This window comes from Callospermophilus lateralis, chromosome 20, assembly GCF_048772815.1.
Source record: "Callospermophilus lateralis isolate mCalLat2 chromosome 20, mCalLat2.hap1, whole genome shotgun sequence".
Taxonomy (NCBI): Eukaryota; Metazoa; Chordata; class Mammalia; order Rodentia; family Sciuridae; genus Callospermophilus; species Callospermophilus lateralis.
In genome coordinates, this window is record NC_135324.1 from 19,112,045 (window position 1) to 19,137,154 (window position 25,110).

General features: G+C 50.8%; 1 protein-coding gene across 4 annotated transcripts in view; it reads right to left on the bottom strand.

Moving 5' to 3' along the window:
• Window positions 1-25,110, bottom strand: part of Mitf (melanocyte inducing transcription factor) — a 178,394-nt gene that overhangs the window by 50,255 nt on the left and 103,029 nt on the right. For 2 of the 4 annotated variants that reach the window (XM_076841123.1, XM_076841121.1), the window contains exon 2: window positions 24,667-24,913. In XM_076841123.1, the coding sequence (XP_076697238.1) occupies window positions 24,667-24,913 (247 nt within the window). Of the gene's footprint in view, window positions 1-24,666; window positions 24,917-25,110 lie in introns of all 4 variants that reach the window. The other 2 variants (XM_076841122.1, XM_076841120.1) reach the window with 1 other exon arrangement.

Sequence of the window (25,110 nt, forward strand, 5' to 3'; positions counted from 1 at the left end):
CAGCTGCCACCTGTGGTCTAGGCCACTGCAGAGCTGCCTTTACAAACACAGCCGGCGGGCGTCAGAACTGCACTAGGAGCACACGCGCCCACCTTTGCACCTGAGAGCATCGTCCCGCGTCCTCCACCAGCCCCGAGGTGAGCACACCTTACCGCCACCTGACGGAGAAGCGAGGGGAGACAGCATACCGCATGAGATCTCTGCTCCACAGGTTACGTACTACACGCTGGGACTGTCCCCAGAGGGGGGCACACACGTTGTGGAAGTGCATGGTCCCCTCTCATGATACCCACAGTCTATGGGGCGACTGCCACTGGGAATAGACTAAGTTGACAGGGACAACAGTGGAACCCCAGGAAAGTCCTGGGAAGGGGGCGGCAGGTGTGGAGGGAGGGGGAGGGGAAGCAGCAGAGGACGTCCCCGGAGGCAGTGACCAGTGGGCCTCACTGATTGGACAGGACATGGCCGAGTGCATGTGGGGACAGAGGACAGACCAGGAGAAGACCCTCAGAGCAAACTCCCAACAGCCCTGCAGGTGTCCTCCCTGCACAGCCCCCAGGTGGGGCCGATGCCCAGATCTGAACACCATGTGCATTCGGGTCCTCCTCCCATCACCAGCACGGTGCATGGTGCAACTAATGACATCAGCTGCCAATTCTTTAAGGCATCATTAGTTTGCCTGTCTGTCCACTAAGTGTCCTCAGGGCCTTTCTTGGCCCACGACACACATTCGTGAAATGAACGAGTAAGAAAGATTCCATCGAGTGCGAAGGCAGGCATCAATGAACCAACAACAGTGGGAAATGGCTTCGGCCAGAGCCTGGGGGTTGTTCCCAGAAACCTGGGGGCAATGACAGTAACAGCAGCAGGTGACAGGCCCGAGTGCTCACAGCCCAGGAGCATACGGTACGTCACGTGCTCCTCTGACAGCCACCAGTACTAGTATCGCCTTTTTCCCGGTGGAAATTCAGACTCTTGGGGAAGGCGGGGGTGAGTTTGTTTCCAAAGTCACATTGGGTCACCTGGGGACAGCACATCAGAACCCAGGTGATGTGAGTCCACAGCCCCGTGGCTGCCAGGACAGCTGCCCAACCAGGGCAGAGGAGAAGGCATGAACCTGAGAGGGCTGCGTTTCTGCATTCCACCTGCAGGGGAAACGGAGTCGGCAACTCCACCACCCGCTCCTGCTCATCACGATGTTTTTATAAAAGGCCAAGTTCAGAAGCAAAGCCCCCAGAGACAAGCCTGCCTGGCAGAAAAGGAAACCAGGTGTTCTTAGAGAAGCCGGATCTCACTGCCACCTCATCCACGACATTTCTACTGCACCCAAGATGTGCTAGGCTCAAGGCTTCCGGTCCACCCTCCTGTGTACCCTCCATCCCTCAGCAAATCAGGCTAGGAAGCAGGACTCAGATCCCAGGACAGAGTCCAATCAATAGGTCAACAGGCAAATCAGCCATGACTTTGGATCCTTGGGCCCAGTGACTCTGCAAACCATCTGAAACCACCTGGGAATTATTTTAAAATCCATGTGGCAGCCGGGCGTGGTGGCTCACACCTGTAATCCCGGTGGCTCAGGAAGCTGAGGCAAGAGGATGGCGAGTTCAAAGCCAGTTTCAACAAAAGCAAGGTGCTAAGTAACCCAGTGAGACCCTGTCTCTAAATAAAATACAAAATAGGGCTGGGGATGGGGCCCAGTGGTCCAGTGCTCCTGAGTTTAATTCCCAGTACCAAAAAATGAAAAATAAAATAACATTTAAAATAGATGTGGCAAGCCCACCACCACTCCCCCAGGTCGGAGCCTAGCTACATCTATTCGTAAAAGCTCGCCAGGATATCCCAAAGATTACCAAGCTTGAATATTGCTCTTCTCGATCACCATTACTATACACATTAAATTTCATCTCTATGGCTTCATAATAACTGAAACTAAAACCCACAAAAGGTGGTCAACTTCAAAGGGGAATCCGGGTCCTCCATTCTTTGAAGACTGAACCCACAGCTTAAGATGTCCACAAACAAAATTGGAAGGAATTAAAATATGATAGAAAATGTCATTATTGCATTCATATAGTTCTTGTATAACTTTGTTAATCAAAAAATTTACTTTAGATTCCAGAATCAAATCCATTTGAGTTTGTGCTTCCTGCAATTTATTTAAAAAAAAAAAAAAAAAAAGTATCCATGAAAGTGTGCCAGAGGCCATTCCAACTACCCATCAGGAACTGCCCATGACCAAGTCGAAAGGAGAGTCAATAACTCGCCAGAGACAAAGAACTGCATGTGTCACCACGTCAGTCCCAGAGGTTATGGGTGTGACTAAAGACTGCACAGTAATTAAAGTATATTTTTGTCTGAAGATCAAACCAGAAACACATATATTTTTTTTTGAAGAGCCTCAGGCGGGTTTTTCAAAGGGACCAATTTTATACCAAAATAACCTAAGAGCCCTCGGTTTAACCCTTCCCGGGGAGGAAGAGCCCAGTGTCCCCAGAGCCCCCTGGAGAGCTGGGGCACTCTCCCAGGAAGATCAAGGGGTGTGGGGAGAGTCACGCGGGCAGCTTCATCCCACAGCTGTTTCCGGAGCCCGGAGTGAGTGTCTGCATTCTTCCAGAGGCCGAGCTCCCAGGGAAAACCAGACAGGCAAGGTCTATGTCACCGCGACGCTCAAACTGAGCTCTGAGCACAAACACGCGGAGCGAGCCGTCGGCTCTCACGGCCTCTGAATCCATGCAAACAACACCAGGGAGGAGGCACCAGAGAGATGACCGTTCATCACAGTGGACAGCCCAGGGACCGCCTCGGAACCGGAAGTGTTTAAGGACTCTGACGTAAGACGCCTCAGTTCCCGGGCGGCCACCTGTGTTTTTCTTTCCACCAATGGAGACAACGGAGAAATAAAGTCCCCTCTCTACCACCCTGGGACAGAGGCTGCAGGTCAATTCCCACCAAAGCACAGCCCTACCAGCTCCTGCCCACCATGCAGCCTGGCGGCGGGCTCCAGGTCCCTCTGCAGCTCCCACACAGGCAGAGATGAGGGCGTCCCGGTCTGTCCACCACTTGTGAGGAGGGACACAAGACCGGATGAGCACCAATGGACACTTGGGGACAGGATGGGAAGCCACACACCCAACTGTGTCGCAGAAGCTCCAGGTCCTGCCCATGTGGTGCCAGGGACCTCGGAACTGGAGAGGGGAGGATGTTCTAAAAGCCTGTTTTCAGAATGGACGGGACCCATGACTCTCCCCGTCTGGTGACAACGTAGGCAGAGGCGTGATCCTTGCAGGGTAGGACCTATGGTTCTGTCCCAAGCTCATTACTTGACCGTGGGCCATACAGAAAAAAACAAAAAGCAACAGCAAGCTCCAGGGTCTCAGACTCTACCCACTCTCCATGGCCTCTGACCAGCACATCTCAAAGAAAACAGGGTGGCTGGGCTGGGGCAGGTGGACAACCAGCAGAAGAGAGGGTCAGCAGGATCATGGCCACAGCCCAAGTTCTCAGGCCAAGACTCACCTAAACCCTGGCAAAACAGAGACAGTCAAAACGGCTATAAGGTGTAACGCAGCCAGGGGCAGAAGTGTACGCCTGTGGTCCCAGCAGCGCGGGAGGCTGAGGCAGGAGGATCGCAAGCTCAAAGCCAGCCTCAGCAACGCAGTAAGGCCCTAGGCAACTTAGTGAGACCCTGTCTCTAAATAAAAAGAAATAAAAAAGGGCTGGGGATGTGGCTCAGGGGTCAAACACCCGTGGGTTAAATTCCTGCTACAAAAATAACAACAACAATAACTATGTAATTTTTTAAAGACCCCCAAGCACTGACCTTATCAATCATACCCAATTTGCATCTAGAAAAAAAAAACACTCTGAATACCACAAATTTTAATATACATAGAGGTAGTCTGATATCCGATTATTTTTAAAAAATCACATTGGTTCATTTTGGGGGGAATTTTGGCTAAAAAGCCAAAGGAGTATGCTACTTGAAACTGTAGCTGAGCCCAGGGGCCCGGCTATGGAAAGTCAAGTGGGACAACCTTCAGAGCTCAGCGGCCCTCACGCACTGGTCACCCGCCTTGGGGTTTTGGTTGGGTTTTGTTGTGGTTCTGATTGAAAACAAGGTCTCTGGGGGAATGCACAAACGGCTACCTCTGGTGTGTGATGCATTTTAAGCCCATTTTTCCTGAGTGTGACTGTCCCCGGTACATTCTGGTAAGTTCAGCAGGTGACACATTTGGGAATTTCACAAGCAGTTCCTAAGGCCAACCTGGCCCCACCACGCCCTCTGTCCACGGGCCCATCTTCCCTGGGCGGCGCTGGCCTGCGTCCGTCATCCCGATCGCTGTGGCTGCTGCCCCCAGTTACCCCGTGACACCGTCGTCCCTGTGTCGTCAGGCGGGACCTCCCCTCATCCCACCCATGCTCCCCACTCCGAGGAGGGCAGGCCGCCGGCTGCGTCCCTCCCCCTCTGCTCCTCCACTTCTGCCAACTCCAGGGGGAAGCAGGTCACTGGTTTGCCAGGTGCCAGCCAGCGCCACCTCATGAGTCAACCAGATGAGCACAGCCATGTGGGAGGTGTCGGTTAAGCAGGGCCGGGAAGGGAGGGGCGCGGGGACCAGCACCCGCATTTCATGCAGAACTAATTAAGGAGGCTCTTGCTCTCTCGAAAAAGGGGCGGGGAGGGGTTGGGTAGCTCCATGGAGGAAGGAAGGCTATTAGTGAGGCCAAAATAAACCGGCTGCGTGGGGGCCTCTGAGACGGGGTGGCAGAGGAGGTGGCTGCTTCCAGCTTTGGTGCCCCCGACGGCTTCTGTGGAAGTCCATCACTCTCCCCTCCCCTGTCCCTTGGCAGTGGCTGGGTCCTGCTCATATGCAACCCCTTGGGAGGGACTCATGCATGCCCCTCATAGCAAGGGTGTCTGGGCCATGGAATCTGAAGACAGGAGCCTGCGGAGGCAGACAAGTCGAGGAACGGGCTCCTAGAGCGTGGGAGGGGGCGCTCCGGAACACTCGGCCTTGCAGGGGGGACCCTGGCCGACCTCAGGAGCGTCACACCCAGAGGCTGCTAGGCCCCAAGTCAGTGGCTGGAAAAAGACTCCGCTAGGAGCCATCTGTGTGTCCCCCTCCACCTTCTGTGGCCGGTCCAGAAAGTCTTCCCTCCTGAAGTAACGACTCTCACTGTCCCAGGAGGACAGGGGTCCCCAGGAACGTTCCCCAAGGAGGCTTCCGGGGACTCGCTCATGCTCCTCTGCCCAGGTACGGGCTGACGCGAGCTGGCCGTTCTTAAAGAGCAGAGATGAATCTCTGCAGGGGGAGCGGCGGTCCCTGAGATGAGACCCTTCTCAGGGCTGCCTGCCCAGGCCAGGCCCGAGAGGTAACAGGCGCACGCTCTCCACAGACACGAGGACACACTTCTTAACGCCCCAGCTGGCCACCCCGCCTCAGCTCCGCGTGGCTTCCCACTGCTCCTGGGATGGAGGAGGGTCCTCGAGGCGGTCTGCAGATCTGTGTATCGTGGTCTGGCCTCCCGTGAGCCTCCTGTGCGCGGTCTTCCCCTGGGCTCACCCTGCTCCGTCCTGCTCTGCTGCAGTTCCTCAGGACTGCCTCTGTGCCTCTTCGCCCCTGCGATGGACTTCCCACGTGTGTCGGGGAGACTGCGTGGCCAGGTGTCCATCTCACCGCTCGGCGTAAGCTCCAGGAGAACAGGGCTCTGTGTGTTCCGCTCAGGGCACACTCCCAACGTACGGTCGCTCGATGGCTACTTCTCAATGAGGCGCGGGACACGCTCGTCCCTATTTCCTCTCCCAGACTGCTCAACAAAACTGAGCCTGCGGCCATCGCTTCTGCTCCTTCAGGGGCCAGGCCAAGGGCCAATCCCGCGGGCGCCCTCCCATGTCTCACTCCCTGGCCAGCGAAGCTCTCCTGCCACATCAGCGCCCGAGCCTTGGTCCTGGTCTCCCGCATCTCCTGGGGCTCTCTCCTGTGTCCAGTCCTCCACTGGAGAGCTCCGGAGCTCTCGAGGCCACCCTTCCCCGGCTGAAACGCTGACTTGACCACCAGGTCAGGAACTGCAGCTCAATTTCAGTCTTCACTCTCCACGGAAAAGACTCTCCTCATTCTGGTCACAAGATTCCTGTCTCTCCAGATCCAATCCTTACCCAAATCCCTTTCTCTCCCACTTCCAGGAAGACTAGACTTCCCTGTGTCCGTCGCTACTTTCTCCTGCCACAGAAGCTTTTTTAAAAATATCTTTATTTTTATTTATTTATTTTTTTAATGTGATGCTGAGGATCGAACTTGGGGCCTCATGCACGCGAGGCGAGCGCTCTCCCACGGAGCTCCTGGAACTTCTGCACACGCACTTCCTCCTGCCCCCCAAACTCTGCCCACGTTCTCTTTGCCAAAACAGAGTGCACTCACTCCTCAGATCCCAGGACAGGTGAACACTGAGAAGCCTCCTCTGAGTCCCATCCCCAGGGACAGGATGCTGTGTCCCTCTCCTGTCTGAGGCTCACAGAAACTATAAATGCTGTGAGCATTTGACGAGACTTTCTCTCCTCTATGAACAAGGAGTCCCACAAGGTCACAGGAAACTGTTTGCCACTTATCCTTACATGAAGACCAAGCCCCATACCTTATCAGTACTTGCTTAACTTGTTTCACATGTTAACGCTCGCTCCCCATCTGTGTTAGAGTGGGCACAGAATGGCTGTAACGAGCACAGAATCAGCCTAACCAGTACAGGCTGGGGATCAAACAGACTTGGCTCCATTCATTCATCTATTCATTACTTCAACGAATGCTCCTTTTCGAGGTCTTACTAGGCACCGGACACGAGGTGAAATGCCCAGGACAGAGGTGAACAGGAGACAGAGCTCCACTCCCAAGGTCCAACTCCCAGGAGCACCACCTCTGAGCAGTCAGTGATCTCTGCCCACAAAGGCCCCAAAAGGAGTCGCGCTCAGCCCCAGGGCCCAGAGGTCTCTGCTGCCCTCCTGAAATCCGCCCTGTGGGGTCAAAGTAACCGCCAGCCCCTGAGAAAATGAATTAGCATGGCCGTGTCCTAAAAATAGCTCTACAAAAGCAGGCGGCGGGCAGGATGTGGCTTGGGAACACTGTGCCCACTCCTGGTGGGGACCGGCTCCTCCAGCGCCACCATGTTCACCTTCCTTCTGGGCCAGACGCCCCAGCACTTGCCCTCCTCCCCACCCTCATCCACATGGCTCCCTTTGCTTCACCCCACACGCTTTTCCCCGAGGGCTTTCTGCTGGGTCTTCTAGGACCTGTGGACTGGAGGCCTTTGTCGCCTACCCCTCAACCACTCTGAAGGCCTCCTGTCCCACCATCTTCCTGTAGACCAAGGCCTCACCCTCTCCTTCCCTAAGAGGGGAACAGAGGAACACACAGTGGACCCCAAAACCTGCTGCGGATCATGCCCCTGCCCTGCCCACCCCTGCAGGGTGCACCCCCTGTCCTGCCCTGCCCTTGCCCCGCCCCTGCCCCGCCCAGCTCTGCCCTGCCCCCTGCCCCACCCCTGCCCCGCCCAGCTCCTCCCAGCACTCCTGGCCTGGCTGGCCTCCTCTTTGCACCTCACCCTCCTGGTCCCAAGCGTGCTCTGCCGCTGCTCCTCGGCCGCACTTTCTCATGCCACCTTCTGGGGGAGCCCCACTTGTTCTTCACATCCATCACCCCAGCACCGCGACCCGAGCTATGGTCCTGTGCCCAGGGCACCTCCACAGGCAGCAAGGCTTTCAGTGTTGGAGAAGCGCCCTGTACCTAGAGGTCACAGTGGTGGCCACCTACTGCATGGGTCTGTCCCCTGTTCCCTGGCCTCAGGACTGCACTCCAGGGCAGCCACCGCAGGAGCCGCACTGGTGCTTCTGCTGCAGGCCCCTTCCTTGTCCCAGCTGCTTCCTGGTGACTCCTCTGAGCCAGCCTTCAAAACATCATGTGCTGCTGGGCGCAGCGGCACACGCCTGGAATCCCAGCGGCTCAGGAGGCTGAGGCAGGAGGATGGCGAGTTCAAAGCCAGCCTCAACAAAAAAGCAAGGCACTAGGCAACTCAGTGAGACCAAGTCTCTAAATAAAATACAAAAGAGGGCTGGGGATGCGGCTCAGCAGTTGAGTGCCCCTGAGTTCAATCCCCAGTACCCATCCACAAAAATCATGTTCTGCAAAACCCACACGTTTGAGCAGCAGGCACATAGGAAAAAGTCAGGTTAGGGCCTGTCCCCTAGAAGCCCCTGGGCTCTTGGGACCAGGGCAAGAATGACAATCAGGAAACCGTAATTGCAGAAGGGCTGTCTCGGTTTCCACCATCATCACAGCCAGCACCCCAGAGACACAGACCCACCACTCCCTGCTTGCTCCACAGGCAAGTGCCACCAACAGTCATCGCGTTTTGAACATTGGATCCTAGATGCAGCTGTCCTGATGACCGCATGGGACAACAGGGAGAGCAGTGTCCACAGCTGCTTCCTCTGCCTCCCCCGATCCCCAAGGAGCAGAGCACAGGGAAGGCCGGGCGCTTCCTGCAGCCCGATCCCACGCAGCCTGCAGGACCCCAGATGTGTTTTCACCGAGGTCCTTGTCTGGGTCAGACACAAACCTGCCCTGACCACTTCAAACACCAGCACGCCACAGAAGACGGACCAGAAGGGACTCGGCTGTGTTGACGCGACTTGCTCATTCAGTGGTAACACTGGAGGGATTCACGGTGCAGACCAGGGTGGGCCCGTTTACAGATGAGGAAACTGAGGCTTCACTGCAGACCCAGCCACTTGCTCAAGGTGCTGTAAGGAAGCTGGGATGGCAAGCCGGACGGCGTGATCCCAGACTTTGCACAAGGGAGGGAAGGAGGGAAGAAAGAGGAGTGGACAGAGGGACTACATCCGTAAAGAGGGTTTCCCACAGTAAAGAAGACAGGGAGGGTGAACAGGGCCATGGGAAGGGAAAGCCTGAGAGAGAGACAGTCAACGCACACGATCCCCTCCCAGGGACAGAGTGAGAGTCAGTATTGACACGTACACTGAGGGAGAGGGCAGAGCACATACAGCAGTGGACAAACTTAACAAACAGGAACATCCTCAGCCTCTGAATTTTTTCTGCTTAATAAAAGGGGAAAACATATGCTGTAGAGTATTCTGTAACCACAAACTGCATCAGAGACAGAGTTTGGCATTCGAGATTTATTAAAGCTGAATTAAACATTTCATGTGGATTTTAAGGTGTCGGTGGGAAGGGGATGGTGGCTTGGCTGACCCCGGTCATGTATTGCAAGCCTGGGCTCAATCCCTACCTGAAAGGCCTGCAGCGAAGTCTCAGAAATGCCGTCAGAGCCCAGATGCATGCTGCTGTTATAAACTAGCAAAGCACAGTCGGTCTCATTGGTGACACATCTCAGCAACAATCAAAGAGGTGTTCCCGAGTGGCCTGGGTCACCCTCAAGGAGGGACCAGTGACTTAAGCCGTGGTGGAAATGAAGGCATGACGCACACCCCGGCAACCTATGTGCCCTTCTAACCCCAATCCCAAGGCTTCCTCAAGGGTTTCTAAAGCCCTTTGCCACTTCATCTTATCACAAATGACAGTGCTGTGACCTGCAGGTGGGCTCCTGTCACACTCAGGTCACAGCAAGGTGGAGGGAGTCTGGGTTACGCCAGTGGAGAGACAGGCCCAGAAAGGCAACTTCCCCAGGACGCGCACCAGGTCTGCTTAGAGGCTGGGCCCAGAGCATGTGTGTGTGTTGGATTTCACAGCTGTGGCAGCGATTGTGAAGGGGTAAGTGTGGCGGGACTCACAGCGGTCCTGTCTCAGGCGGCAGGCACTGTCCCATCAGAACAGGGTAAACAGCAAGATCATCCAGAACTTATTACTGAGACAGAACACTGGAGGTATCCTGTTGCTGCAAAGAAAATGGAAATTGTATACAAATTGCAAGCCTTGGGGGTCAGAGTGGGATAGCAGGACCTTAGACTAGAGACAAAAAATGGCCAACTCGGGTGACGAAGGCAGGAAGTTCCAGAGGAAAGGTGTCAAGACGCGTGGAGGAGAGAGACGAACGGTTCTGCAGGGTGATCACACGTTGCCTCCAAGTAAAATACAAAACACGGCTCAGGAGTGACGAAAACTCTCAACAGGCCACTTGTGTGCATTGGTCACCTGTTTCAATAAAGTGGCCCCGGGGGACTGAGGATGCCGGGGCTGTGATTAAATGCATTTTGAATCTCTACTTGTCTAAAAATAATGCTTTAGAAAGCTAACCATTAATAGACTCCTGCAGGGTCACTCATGTTTCATCTGAGCTCCGGAACCTAAGCACTGGCTTTTCAGCTTAATTTCAGAATCAGGAAGCATTTTCAGAGCCTAAGGTCTTTAATAATTTTCCTTGAATATTTAATCCCAGTTTTTACCACTTTCCCCAGAATTTTCTACAGATAAAGAGTTAACAAATGGTAGTTAGTCATGAAAACAATTTCCAAGATTTTCAGAGAATGAGTCTATCATAGGAGGAAGTTAAAATCTGTGCTAAGCATCTCACTAGCCCTTTTCCCCCGTCAAAAATAAATGAATAAATAAAAAGGCTGCTTTTAAGAGAAGTTGTGTGACCAGGAGGTTTTTAGTAAAAGTTCCCTGTTCAAGGAAAACTCAACAGTAACTGGTGAGAAGAATCCGCAGACATCCCATACAGATCAGGAAAACTGACTGCAGATTACAGGTGGGATGCCTTCCCGTGCCTTTTGCCAAAGCAATCACCTTTTAGCCCTCTGCGCATGTCTCTGGTTGAAATGCAGGTGGCAGCAGGTGGCACGGATAGCTGCTGTGCTAGGCACTGTGCTGAGTTCTGGGCAGGCTCGTGCACTTATTTCCCAAGCAGCCCCAGCTCTGAGGCCTTTCACTACCCCTGTGGTGCAGATACGGAAAATGTGGTGCAGAACTCTGGAGGCCGGGTCCTCCCGCAGCTCCTCTGCAGCCAGACGGCAAGTACGCCCAGTCACCCAGGGCCTCGGGTGCCAGTCCTCTGCATGCATTTCAATCAAAACATGGAACACCCAACAGAAAAGCTAAGTCAAGTCTAGCTCGGGTTGAGGTGCAGAAGTTCTCTTGGGGCATGTCAGGGGGCATCTGACTTTCTACATCTGCTGGGTGACCTTGAGAACAAGAGGGAGATGGGGAGACGGAAGGGTGTCTTCTGATTGAAGCAAACCGCACCCCATGGTCCACGCAGGAGCAGGGCCTCTCTCAATGCTGGGCATGTGGTCAGGACTCCAGGGTCAGTCTTTCCTGTGGAGCCACCTAAGCTAACGGCCGTCGACTTTATCCTAATAGCAGGGCAAGCAGGCCATAGGCTGGATGTACTATCTTCAGAGAGAAGATGAAGACAGAAGAGGAAACAAAGAAAACCGCTTCCTGTTAAGGTCAGATTGCTGCTGCACCAGCAGGAACCTCTGATACCAGCTGCTGGTGACGTCATGGACCTTGGAGGTCTGCAGGCTCATTAGTTACCGTTTAACGGGGTCCAAATTTTAAGACAAGAGTAGGTTCCAAAAGTGTGGCCAATACACGTGATAAATAAATAAATAAATCATCCTAAAAAGAAGTGGCTTTTTACTTCAGAGGAAAAGATAGAGCTTAGAGGATCCTTAAGGCAATGAAAAAAACACTGTGCATGCTACCGTAACGGGGAGGGGACACATGTCATCATGCGTCTTTCCAAACCCACAGAGCCTACAGCATCAAGGATGAACCAATGCTAAGTACAGACCTGGGTGACGATCACGCAGGTCCCTTAACAGTGACAGGGGTACCCTCTGCGGGGAGCACATCATAACCCAGGAGAATAAGCCCATGGGCCCCAGGGGACACCTGGGAAAGCTACGCCAACTACTCAGTGCTGCTCTGAACCTAGCAGTGCCCCACGAAACAAAACACGTTCCAAGGAGCTTTTAGCACTCTGAAAAGTCAAGCATTGCAAGGCCCTATTTGGTTTGGAGTTGAGCTCTTGGTTTTCATTGATCAAGAAGATGCCTAAGACCAGGGGAAATGAAGTTCGTAGTTTTGGTATCAATCTGTACATTCATGCAGCCGCAGGGCCCTTATTACACAAAGGCATGTGAGATGGGCTGGATTTACAGGTGTCTGTGGACGTGGATCTGTTGACCTCAGCGCTGCTCAAAGGCCCTGTGGTCTCTACAGCGTCACATGGAGCCACTGCTGTAGAGCCAGTGGTTCTGGAGTTTCTCACTACCACTCCGTCCTCTACTCGGCCCCTGGAGGTTTGAAAGGACTGAGCTACTGGCAGCGACTTTGCATTCACTGGGACACACCCACACCCCTGGCCCTGAGGAGCTGGGGGCATCTTGCCGTCTCCTCTGATCCACGCCAGGCAATGCCCCTTCACCTGGCATCCTCCTTTCCCTCCTCCCTGAGTCCTTGTCACGTTAGAGGTTTGCCACAAATGAACACGGCCTAGGATCGAAGGAGACTCTCCGCTAAGAAACTGGGTTGACTTGATTGGTATCTGCGTCTCCACATTTTTCTTACGTTCCTTACAAATTTTCAGGTTTCTACAGCTGTGAATCTTAAGCATGCTTTGGAATCTTCCAGAGGACTGGTTAAAACACAGATCCTGGGCCCCAGCTCACACTCTCTGGTTCAGTAGGTCTGGGGTAAGCACAGGACCCCAGACGGCCCCTGGAGAACCCCGAGCTCCTCACTGAGAGGCCTCATGAGAAGCAGGGTTCAGGTTCAGCTCTACACACCTGGGCTTCGTGTCAAGCTGAATGAGGGTTTTATGGAGGATTAAATGTCCTTACGGAAGGTTCACTTTGTTCTCCCCGTCTACAACATGCTTCTAGTCCCAAGTGTGAACAAAACGGGCACAACAACCCAGGTTCATCACACCACGATGCAGATTCTATCAGGATTATGCCAATTAATAAGCTGAAAACATTCCTTCAGTATGAGATTTTAACACAAACCTGGGAAACCAGAATCATTTTGAGAGAGCATCAGTATTTACTAAAATTATTTGAAGATGATAAGTGAATGTTAAAATAAATTATAAACACTGAGAAACAGATATGACTCCAAACCAAGGAAACTATGCAATCTGAGGGCAGGATGGATCTCCGAGTCCCAGTGTGGTTGATGTCTTTGCTCTCTTGGCTTTCTTGCCTATAACCACACAAGAATGCAACCTTACAGGCTCTTGTACGAAGAGCACACTAAAGCTCTCCAACACAGTGCGCTAATTCCAACATAATCGACTTATTGTTTGCATCAGGAATATCGAAGCGCACAGCAAAACATTCCCCAACACTCAGGTGCATGATTCCTGGTTTGATAAGTGGGGGGAATTACTATCAAACAGAAAACTCAGGAACATGGTGAATAAGAACAGGAGAAGAACTATTTCACCAAATGATGAGCTGCACAGAGACTTCCTAAACAACAAGAAAGGGAATGGATTCAGCAACATCAGAATGAATAAAAGTCAGACACGCAATTCTGTCACAAAGAAAATAAATAACGGTTTTTCAATGTCCTTTAAGTAAACTGAGCTACTGCCAAATGCATCCAAAGAGGAAATTGGGATTAACTGCAATATCTTTTTACACCAAGAACAAGAACTAAGAACATTGACAAAGTAGAGGAATGGGACAGAGTGGGGCGTGACACTGGCCAAACTGTGTTGTCCCATTGTGTGCACGTGTGCATAGAGAACAAGGAACCCCACCCTTGTGCGGCCCTGTAACACACTAATAAGAAACATGTGAATCAGCACTCACACCTCCACGGTCTGCACATCGTGGCACCCTGGACAGGAGCCAGTGGGTGTGACCTGTGGGGACTGAGCGTGAATAACACATGGGACTAACAAGTTGAGAGCTGTCACCATGCAGGGGTCAGGGTGCAAGGCACCTAGTGGAGAGGGGCCACAACACCCTGTTCCCAAGGCTGATTTCACTGCTGTCTCCTACAACTGGCTGCTTTAACAGGAAAATAGGAGCAGAGGTGAGATGCCAGCCTGCCTGGCCTCCCAGTCATGAGGAAGAAGACAGCGACCAGCTCCGGCCTACTGGTTTCCTCTGGTGGGGACGAGGGCAGGAGAAGACCACAGCGCTGAGGAGGTGCAAGGTGGCACGTGGAGATGGCAACTTGCAGGCCAAGGCAACGATACCATGTCTGGGGGACGCGTAAAGTGCCACCTGATTTACCGTCAACAGTAAGCAGAGTCCTCTCTTGAGTTCTGTCCATCTACCAGCCCTGTGTTAAAAACGCTGGAGAAGCCAGGGATGGAAGGAACCTACCTGGACATGATAAAGGACACACAGGACAAACCCAAAGCCAACACCACACTGAACAGGGAAAACTGACAGCATTTCCGCCAAAGTCAGGAACAAGACAGGGACGTCCACTCTCACCACTTCTATTCCATGTCGCTCTTGAAACTCGAGCCAGAGCAATCAGGCAAGAGAAGGGAATTAAAAGGACACAAATAGGAAAAGAGGGCACATCTCTCTGCTGAAGACACCATCCTATCTTCAGAAGACCTGAAAAACCACCAGAGGACTTCCAGAGCTGGTCGATGAATTCAGCAAAGTAGCGGGATACAAGATGGACATTCCTAAGTCAATAGCTTTCCTGCGCTCAGAAAGAAACCAGGAAAACCATTCCATTCCCCAAAACCTAAAGAAAATATGATGAAATACTGAGAAATGTTACGTGCTGTCCATTTTGAAAGCCACAGGCCACATTTGGCTCCTGGGTCCTGAGAATGTGGCCAGTCCAGCCTGAGGAACTGGATTCTTATTCCCTTTCATTTCAATCTCGATTTAAACACTTACTCGAGTCAGTGACTGGGGAATTTCATACATTTTTGAAACAACTTGGGTCTAGGAATACACCTTTTCAACTGCAAATTCCATAAAATCTCAGCCCGGGGTGATTCTGATGCAAATGTAGTGTCTGAATTGAGGTGCTACAGATAGGAAATAGAGACCTAATGTTGAAGCCTGCGAAAAGCTTACTTCAAAGGCTTAATGAAAAGAAAGGGTGAAAGATCTTGATAACTGGTATGTTGACTGCAGTTGAAATGATGGTCTCCTCCAGGCACTGGTCACATGAAACATAGGAAAATTAATTGCAGGGGGTTCTTCTGACCATTTCTAGTGACAATGTTCCACAACGTGAAAGCGCAAAGGCAGCCGACGCTCTGTGTGATGGCACAGGGCTGCTTCGGGGAATTCTCTCACTGACCTCTCAAAACTCGGCAAGGCAGGCACTATTACCCCATTTTGCAGATGGAGACCGCAAAGTCCAAAGAGAACAGGGAATGTGCTCAGAGTCACTGAAGTACTAGACCCAGGCCAGTGTCATATTTTCAAACAGGGATATTGATTGTGGTCCCATCTCAAAGCATATCCAGGCACTTGAGTGAGCACAAGCCCAGGCTGCGAGGCTGCTGCCCTGAGTCCTGGTCTCACCAACTCCATCTTTGAAGATGGACCCTGCTGTCATAAATACCAACAGGTTTTAACTACACAAGAGGACCCAAAGGCATGACTGTGGCCTGTCTCCGCAGACAGAGGGTCCCACTAAATTCCATCAGACCACATCGTGCCAACGCGCTCTGACAAAATCCTCTCATTCAAAACCTCCAGGAGTGGACTCTTTTTTTTTTTTTCCTTTTTAATTTGTTCCCTCTTTCTCTTCACCAAGACACAAAAGCCAGCCCCGTAAAAGGCTGAATGGGGTGAAAGAAAATGCAACAAAGTTAATAGGGGACGTCGATGGCCCTTCGGAATTTGTGCAAACGCAGCCACAGGAGGGCACGTTTCCATCTCTGCACAATCTCGCTTTTGTTCCAGGGCCAAGTCCCCGTCTCGAAACGTGTGGGCAATAAATCAGCAGGCATTATTTTAAATCAACCGGTTTTATAAAATAAGCCAAGAGTTGAAAGAGGCAGGACTAATTACCAACATTCCTCGCTGAATTACTGGGCGGCGTGTGCTAAGTCAGTGTATGTCTGCGTCTTGATCCCAAGTTCATCCCGCACTTATTTCCCAGGAGGTAAAAGAACATGTGGCTAATTAAGGCACCAGTCTCCACAGCCAGAAGGACTCAAGGTAAGATTTTGTTCAGGGGGAAAAAAAGAAAAAAGAAAAGGTTCTTTGCCTGGTACTTATTAATCTAATTTTTACTACTTCACTAGAAAAACGGAGCTAATCTTGTCACCTTTAGGCACTCTGAACTACCATGCAGTGTTCAAAAAAATGTTACATATTTGTCATTCAGCCAATAAGAATGTCTTAAGCCTTTCCCGACCGGCAGGAATGTCTCTGGTTTGTCACTTCTAATTAAGTCTCGACGAAATTTCCAGCCCTAAATTTTAATTATATAAAACCCAGGGCCAACAGGGGAGATTAGAACACAGTAATGCTAGGTGGCAAGACAGGGGACGGCTGGGCTCCACTCTGGGCCCCTTAACTAGTATCTAAAATGACACAGAATGGGGCGGGGGCTCCAGATACTTTCTCGTGTTCTTAATTTCTGGCTCCCCACGCCTTCTTATATTTCTTTTAGGTGCATAATGTGCCCTGGTCTGGGATACTCACCTGACAGAAGAAATGTCCTGCTCCAAAGGTTTTGGGGGAGCCGGACTTCACTAAGACTCTTAAATAGAGCATGTTGGAGACACGGGCTCAGTTCCATGAAGAAGACCAGCGCATCATCTCCAACTGAAAAGAAAATGGTAACAAAGCCTCGGCCACCGCCTCTGCCCATGCCTGAACCACTCCACACCTAAACAGCAGGGACAATTTGGTTTAGAATCCTCTAGACCCTTTTCCGGGATATTCAGTATTTTTTAAATCAGAGATTAAAGCGATTCTTCTCGTAAGACTTTTCTCCATGTGAGCAGCCTCTTTGGATGCTTAGATTTTTGATGCACTCACTTCCTTCTCACATAAATCAACCCGCAAAAGCAGACAGCTTTATAAACCGCGTCGGAAAGGCTAGGGACACCACATTTGTCTTAAAGTTCAAGCTGATGCCCAAAGAAGTCGATAAAAGCAGACGTATACAGGGCAAGCACCAGCTCGCTGGCCCCGATTGCTGCAGTGCCCCCCGAGCGAAGCCACTGCATTGGTCCGTGTATTTTTAGCACAGACGCAGCCACCTACCTGGGTAGGACCAAGTTACGTTTAGAATCTGCACATGCCCACAATCGCTCTCGTTCAGAACCCAGTCTTTCAGATCTAAGCCCTTTCTTCCACGGTTGGGATCACATAGCTGACATGAATGAAGGACACTCTGATCTTGTCACGGTGACATTCACTTCAGAGCAAACAGAAGTGAAGTTCCAGTTTTAAGTGTTAAAACACAGCAAAAGCCCCAATCCCGAAGGGCGAAGATGGGGCAGAAACACTGAAAACACAGTCGGAACTTCAGGAGGGAATTCCTATTTTTTAAAATGTTTATTTAGTTGTAGATGAACACACAGCTTCTTTATTTATTTTTATGTGCTGCTGAGGATTGGACCCAGTGCCTCACCCATACAAGGCAGGCACTGAACTACAGCCTCAGCTCCGGGAATTCCTATTTAAAGAAGCATGCGAGTCTGGGAGATATTTCAGAACAGAAAATATTTCAGAATACATGGAAGGTAAAGCGTATGGATCATGATAAGCTGAGCCGTGGAGTTTGTTAGAACGTAAGTGATCCTGACTTGGGACTGTCAGCCTCCATCATAAAAACCTTGACTAAATGCTTTTTTTTTTTTTTTTTTTGGTACCAGAGATCAAACTCAGGGGGCACTCGGCCACTGAGCCACCTCCCCAGTCCCATTTTGTATTTTATTGAGAGACAGGGTCTCACTGAGTTGCTCAGCGCCTCGCTTTTGCTGAGGCTGGCTTTGAACTCGCGATCCTCCTGCCTCAGCCTCCTGAGCCGCTGGGATTGCAAGTGTGTGTCACTGCGCCTGGCTTGAAAGTGCTCCTCAACCCACAGTGATGACTATCAACAGACCAAAACTCACCATCATGGTCAGTGTGGCCAGGCGGGCTCTCCGCCCAGGAGAAAGCACAGCCGGGTCTTTCCTCTGGCCTGCTGTGGAGACTCCTTTCACCTTTCAACAGAGCAGCCCTTTCTAATCCCAAAGGCCTAAACTCAGGTATCTTTCCGTTAAGCTCCAGAGACTCCCCGGAAGTTTCTCTGCAGCCTCCTGCTTCTCTAAGGTCTTTGTCACCAGTGGTTATTCAGAATTGTCTAGCATGGTCCTTGAGCTCTGCAGAAGTCCCAGGAGCCAGCTGAGTGTGCGGACAGTGGACAGAGCGGGGTGTGGAGCCCAACATGCGACTGACCTCTGTATACCCCAGGTCCCCATGTGGAGGCCAGCTCCTCCCACCTATCCGTAGGGTGCAGCAGGTCTAAAGACACACCTGAAGGTAATAAGCATGTGCTATGTGCCAAGGCTCCTGCCGCTGGAGAGACGGAGGCTCGTCATGGTCTCCCCTGAAGTTCCTCAGGCCATTCCCTCTCAGAGAGGAGCCACGCTGGTGGCCACGGAGCTCCGGAGCCAGCTCACGTCCTGACGTCTCTCCCCTTCCCCTGGTGACGTCTGGTGAGCTGCTGAGCGTCTCTGTGCCAGCTCCCCTATCTGAGATGGCGAGGCCAGCACCTCCCTCCCAGCCAGGGGTGCATTAAAGCAGTCATACTGCTGGCCTGGGCTGGCTGTGACTGCAGCGGCAGCCCCTGTCCCGGGAGACCCAGCCCAGGCAGAAGGTGGGGGTCACACTCACAGGAGAGCCCAGAGGAGGGGAAACAGCTGCCGCTCACTCTACAGGACGGATCCCAACCTTCTTCCCATGAGCACCTGCCCCAGGAGCCTTCGCAGACGTGGGTCTCCTCACCGCCTCTGCTCCAGTCACCTCCACGAAGTTTTAACCTCCCCGTCATAAACCATGGCTGACAAGGGTCACGGGCTACTGCAGTACGCATGACCTGTGTGCCCTCCCAGAGCCAGTGCCTCTCCGTGGGGGACCTCCCGTCCCTGCTGAGGATGCCTGCTCTACATATCATAAAGAAATGACGGCTCCCAGGCACCCCCGTCTCTGCCCGCGCTCGGGGTCCCAGACCCTGGTGATCTTGCGATACCACCCTCACCTTCAGGAGCAGGGAATCCCGAGAACTGCACAGGAGACAGAAGACAGGGCAGTCAGTATGGCTTCCTCCCACGGGGGGGAGTGACGAGTGGCCAGCGTCTGCCTCCTGTCAGGTAGCAGGAGGTCAGCGATGACGACGGTGAAGACCCTCATACCTCAAGGCAAGTGGCTGTGTGGCTAGGGGTCACGGGGCACAGCCGGCCCATCCACCACCTGGTAAAATCCAATGACAGCTTCTGTCCCGCCCCTCAGCCACATAAACAATGGCATTGTGGTCACGGTCACGCAGGGAGAAATCGTCCCCATTTACTACAAACATCACCAATGGAAAATGCGGTTGGAGTTGGTATTCCAATGTTTTCAGAAAACCGGGGACGATCCGCCGGCTTAGTGAGGTCCACTGCTCTGCGGTGGGCATTTGCTCCTCCTGGCCTGCTCTTTCAAGTGGACACAGCCTGAAAGCTCAAGCCAGAGGACTTCATCCCGCCAGCGTTTCATTGCCGGTCATTAAAAGCAGCACCGAAAGGCCAAGCCCAACACTGATCAGTAAGCACTGACCAAGCCTTGCCCTTCTCGGCCTGTGTTCAGTCTGACTTCACCACCGAGGGGCAGCGGTGCCCCGAGATCACTAACCTCGCCCCGGGGGTCCCTAAGCTGTGTGAGATGCAGGGCCAGAGGGTGCAGAGCAGGCAGGGCGCACCGTGCACCACAACGGCCAAGCTGCTCTCAGGACACGGCGAGGGGCCTGCCCAGCCTGGCGGGCTGAGGGTGCTTCGGCAGGGTTTTTCCTCTGCTGTTTGTACCTTTAAAAGTTAACAAGTACCACCTGCAACTACTAAAAAGAAAAACAGTGACTCAAAGAAAAAAGGAAATTACTTCGTATGTGACCTTGAACAAGCCAAAGACTCGGCAGGGAAACGGGGTCTCTGGAAAGAGGAAGAGCTGTGTGTGGAACCCGGAAACTGAGTCCCTTTCTCTGAGGACACAGCCTTGTGGACACTGCACTGGATTCAGAAACAAAGGACACCGGAGGTCACAGACACCCCCTGAGGCGGAGGTTGACAGATCCACTGCAACGACTGGGCCCAGAAGGGAATACGGTACCAGAAGAAACCTCAGATCTGGGGACCAAGGCAAGCTGATCTGAGACACGCCCCATCTGTTCCTGCTTCCCGCAGTCAGAGAGGCTGCCCGGCTCCCGTACCCCAGGCCAAATAGATCTTCAGCACAGTCCACCGTGGGGGCGGGAGAGCCTCCTCCCAGCAGCCCTGAACCCCTCAGCCCACATGATTCCATAAGCCCTCTCCCTTGTTTCTGCACTCTACCTACAAACTGAGACACACCTGGAAAACTCTATTCCAGGCGAATTTCATGATTCATGGAGAAAGAGCAGCAATATAGTAATCGACTTTTCCCCTCCCTGGAGAGACCTCAAGGACATACAGCATTTGTACAACAAGGTGATAACAAGTGGGACTTCCATTCCAACTCACTAAACTCTGTTCAGAGGGTTGCAGTGTTAAGGATACAGCCACCAATCAGATGCCCACACGGATTGAGTTAACCTGGCACAGAGTCCTGGCAAAAAGCACTCCTGCCCTTGACAAGCAGAAACAGAGACAGGTGCCCAATTCCTGAGATGACTCAGAAAAGAGTGAAAATGTAATAATAAGGTACTTTACTTATGATAAAACACACTCTAAAGTAACAAAAGTATATATTTATATTTTTTTTAATTTATATAACCTTTCTCTGAAGGAGAACAGAAAAAAAAAAATCAATGTACAACCTATTCCACAGAGAACATGAGGACTCTGAATTCTTGAATTCAAACACAGAAAGAAAGATGGAAAGAGGAAGAAAAGGAATGATGGAGGAGAAGGAAAGGAGGAGAGAAAGTGGGAGGGGCCCGGTTTTCCCTGTGAATTTCTGCATAGAGAAATGTCTGCACACTATCGCTCGCTCGTGTGTTTGAGCTCCGACCTGCCCGGCTGCATGCTGGGGAAAGAAACCTGGATGGACCTGTCATCCCTAGATCAGGCGACCAGGACTTCCACGGTCCATCCAAGGCAGGGAGCTGCCGCAGACAGGAGCAAACCCCGAGGTGAAGCTACCTGGGGGTCAGGACCGGGAGGCATCCTTAGCTGCGAGGCCTGATGTGTCCCAAAATCTGACCTTGGTTATCCTGTTGTTGTTTGAAAGACGAAGCATCAAATTCCAATCCTCAAGTTTGTACAAGTGCCGTGCCCACAAAGCCCTTAAGAAACCATGTCTCGGGGCTGGGGCTGTAGCTCAGCGGCAGAGAGCTTGCCCAGCATGGGTGAGGCACTGGGTTTGATCCTCAGCACCACATAAAAATAAACAAATAAAATAAAGGCATGCTGTCCATCAACATCTTTAAAAAACAAACAAACAGAAAAAAAATGTCTCTTAACGGTCCCTAATAATGTTTTGTGTTAATCCACAATTTGACAAATGGGAACGCTCACTACTGTGAAAAACGCATTCCACATTCCACACGGCGGTTCACGTACGGTAAAGACGCACACGTAAATCAGTTACCAGTTGGGTACGCCTGTTCTTAAGAAAGCCAGGGAACATCTCCACTAACCAAATACGCAGCCACAAGACTCATCATTCCACGTCACCCGACATAAAAGCCAATAGGAGGAATTAATCCACAAGCAAAGGGTCAATACAGAGGCCAGATGCCGACCCTGCAAAGCTTCGCAGAGATGAAACCTGATCAGGTGCAGAGAAATGAGTGATGTGAATTTCCAACCTCCCGTGGGAATTCCTGCGAGTCACCAGACATAGACAATTTTTCAACACAATTCAAAGAGCTTCCTAATTTAAGTAAAACTCTGCTAAAGAAAGGCACTAACCTGAAAACCCTAACTTGGCTCTTAAAAACTCTGACCTCATCCCACCAACTGCAGAACGCCGGTAACTACAGGCATCTGGGACAAGTGCACTACAACCTCTCTCCCCCCAGGTTCAAAATCAGAGAGATGGGACCAGACGCTGCAGTGTGTAGAGCACATCCATCTGCTCATATGGAGTTCACTGTTACTAGTTTAAACCTTTAGACGTGAAGGAACAGTTTGCTCAGACTTTACCCTGAGGATATGTTACTCGGTGGTACCTATGTCACATACTCACAGAGAATGGCCCAAGATTCAGCACGTTACGGTTTTGCTTTCAGTCGTTGGCGTCACAAAATTGTGCTGACTTAACTATAAAAGGGAAGACAAAAGCCCAGATTTCCCACATGTGTATTTCTATAATAAATATCTCAGTATTTTCACACACAGAGAGCTGTTGAAGATACACAAACTACTTCTACAAAGCACTGAGACTTTAGCATCTGAAGCAATCACGTACAGGGAAATTCTACATGGAAACGCGACTTGCCTTTCCTAGGACATCACCTTACATGGATGCAATCACATCTTTCTATTCTGCCCTTCACTTAACGGCATTAAAACTCGTCTAAACAGCTAAACAAACCACCCAGCTGGTAAAACCAACGACTTTCTGTTTTCATTTATATGACACACTTCACCAGTTCACATATCAAAGTCTTAAAAACACAAAAATTAAGTAGAAATAAAATCTATTCAGCATGAATACAAATTCATCAATTGCTCATTTTTTGGTCATACGATGTGTCCCAGTTTTCATGTTTCTTTGTGTTTGTGACACTCCTGAATAGGGGCCCACAGCCCAACCCAGGACGGCCAGGACACAGCATCGTGAAGGAAAAAATGGGCAGATTATTTACATTTATTTAATGCAGAATAGTTTTCCAAAATCACATCTTAAACTCTTAAAAATGTCACCTTTTTAAATGATACGGAAATGGTGTTTCCATACACTTGTATTTGGGCAAATTTCTCCTGTATCACAAGCAGAGGTCCTGATAGGAAAATGGACTTCAATGTGATCTATTTTAATACAGCATCAAACAGAACCTTCAAATTGGCTATAAACCACAACGAGCTCGAATTCACTTCATCTCCTCTCCTATTTGCTCTTCAAATTTAAAAAAAGTAGATCATAATGAATAAAATGGACATATTTCTCCATATCTCGTTGTTATTTAATTCTTGTTAGTTTAAATACCCCAAGATATGCATAGAACAACTATGACTCTTGCAAACACGAAACCACATAAATCTTTTATCTATAAAACCTTAAGAGTGTCAGTTTTCATCCAAGCAGAATCTAAAATTCATGGTATAATCGATTCCAGAGCAAAAACCTTATTTTTACTTGACAAGAAAAGTGAGATACCCTTGTGGTGACAATATCCAGAATGTCAATCACATCTCAGCAAAATTCTTAAAATTCCATGGGAAGCAGTTTGGATTCTTTGGGCCCTAAGAAAGTTTCAGTTGACTTCTCTATCAAGAAATTCACACACAAAAAAAAATAAAAAATAAATTCCACAACTGTCACAGCATTTTAAAAGACTCTGCAAATAAAAAGTAAACAGACTTTAAAGTTGGTGTTGAAGAATCCTTTCGGTCCCTCCTGGGAAGGATCACCTGCGGCTTCCTGATTACACCACATCATCGCTCTGTTTGCTTTAAGAGTAAACTTTAAACACAGAGATTGCTGCTTCTGCTCCCACGAATGAACCCAAAGACCAACAGTGAATCACCGGTGCGTAAAGTTCACATTGTTTGTTGAACAGTAACACTTGGGACTCTTCAGAAAGAATCAATTAGGTGAATGGGGGGGGGGGTAAAAATTAGAAAGTAAGGAAGTTCCGCTGCCCGTTTTCTTTTTAACTTTGCCTGAACCCATCATCCTAAAAAATTGAAATGTTTATCCTGAAGCGAGGGGTGTCTCCCCACGGGAGGTGGAAGACACATGGGAGATGCAAACTATTCTTAGACTTGTTACAACTTTCCTGAGTAATTAGGAAGCTCTATGTCCCGGACAGAATGAGGCTAACGAGCTCCTGCCGTCTCTACTCTAGCAAGAAATCAAAGAGACCCAAAGCAGAGGACTCAGTTCAGTAAAAGGATTACACAGCCTGGCTATTACGGAGCCGAAAGCTCGCCCACCACTTTGGACCTGCAGACCCTTTCTAAGAGTTTCAACAGCCAACAACCGTGACTAAATGAAAAAGAAGACTGCAGTATGCCGTAGAACGTATACTGTATGCCATATCTAACAAGAAGGGGCCTGGGCAAGTTATCAGATGGTGCCCGCTTCAGATAACGTTTAGGATTTGAAACTTTCCCCAAAGAAAGACTGGGAGGAGGTTCTTCTAAGAACACCTGCTCCCACCTGGGACTCCTGCTGGAATGCTGCCTATGGAGGGTCCCAGTTAGAGTCACCCTTCTTTTGAAAGACAAAGGCATGTTGGAACCCACAGAGGTGACGCTTACAAGTACCACTTTGATGATCGGATAAAATCTGAGAAGTAAAAAATCCAGAAAATGGAAAAAGGAGGAGGTCTGGGTCCCTCCGCAAGCATGACGCGCACGTACCTTGAGGACTTCCATGGGCACCTGGGTGGCAGAGGGAAGGGTTGTGGGCGCGCTGACGTTGATGGCTGGTGTCTGGCTCGCGGGCACTCTCTGCTGCAGGAACTGGGCCGCCTGCAGCTTTTGCTGCTGCTCTCTGCGCTCCTGCTCCTGCATCTGTTCACGCATGAGCTGCTGGCGTAGCAAGATGCGTGATGTCATACTGGACGAGCTTATCGGAGGCTTGGAGGCCCCGGGATGCTCCGCAGAACTGCTGTAGGGAGACCAAAAGGCACACGGCACTTAGTTTCCTAATGAGACCCCTTGTTTGCATTTTGGGGTGTCCTAAATGGCACCACACTACAAAATGAGCCTGCGCGCCTATAATCAAGTCCTACAACGACGGTACTCCACATAATTGAAAATCAAGAGGTGACAGGATTTGAGTCATCAGTAGTTGAATTAAAA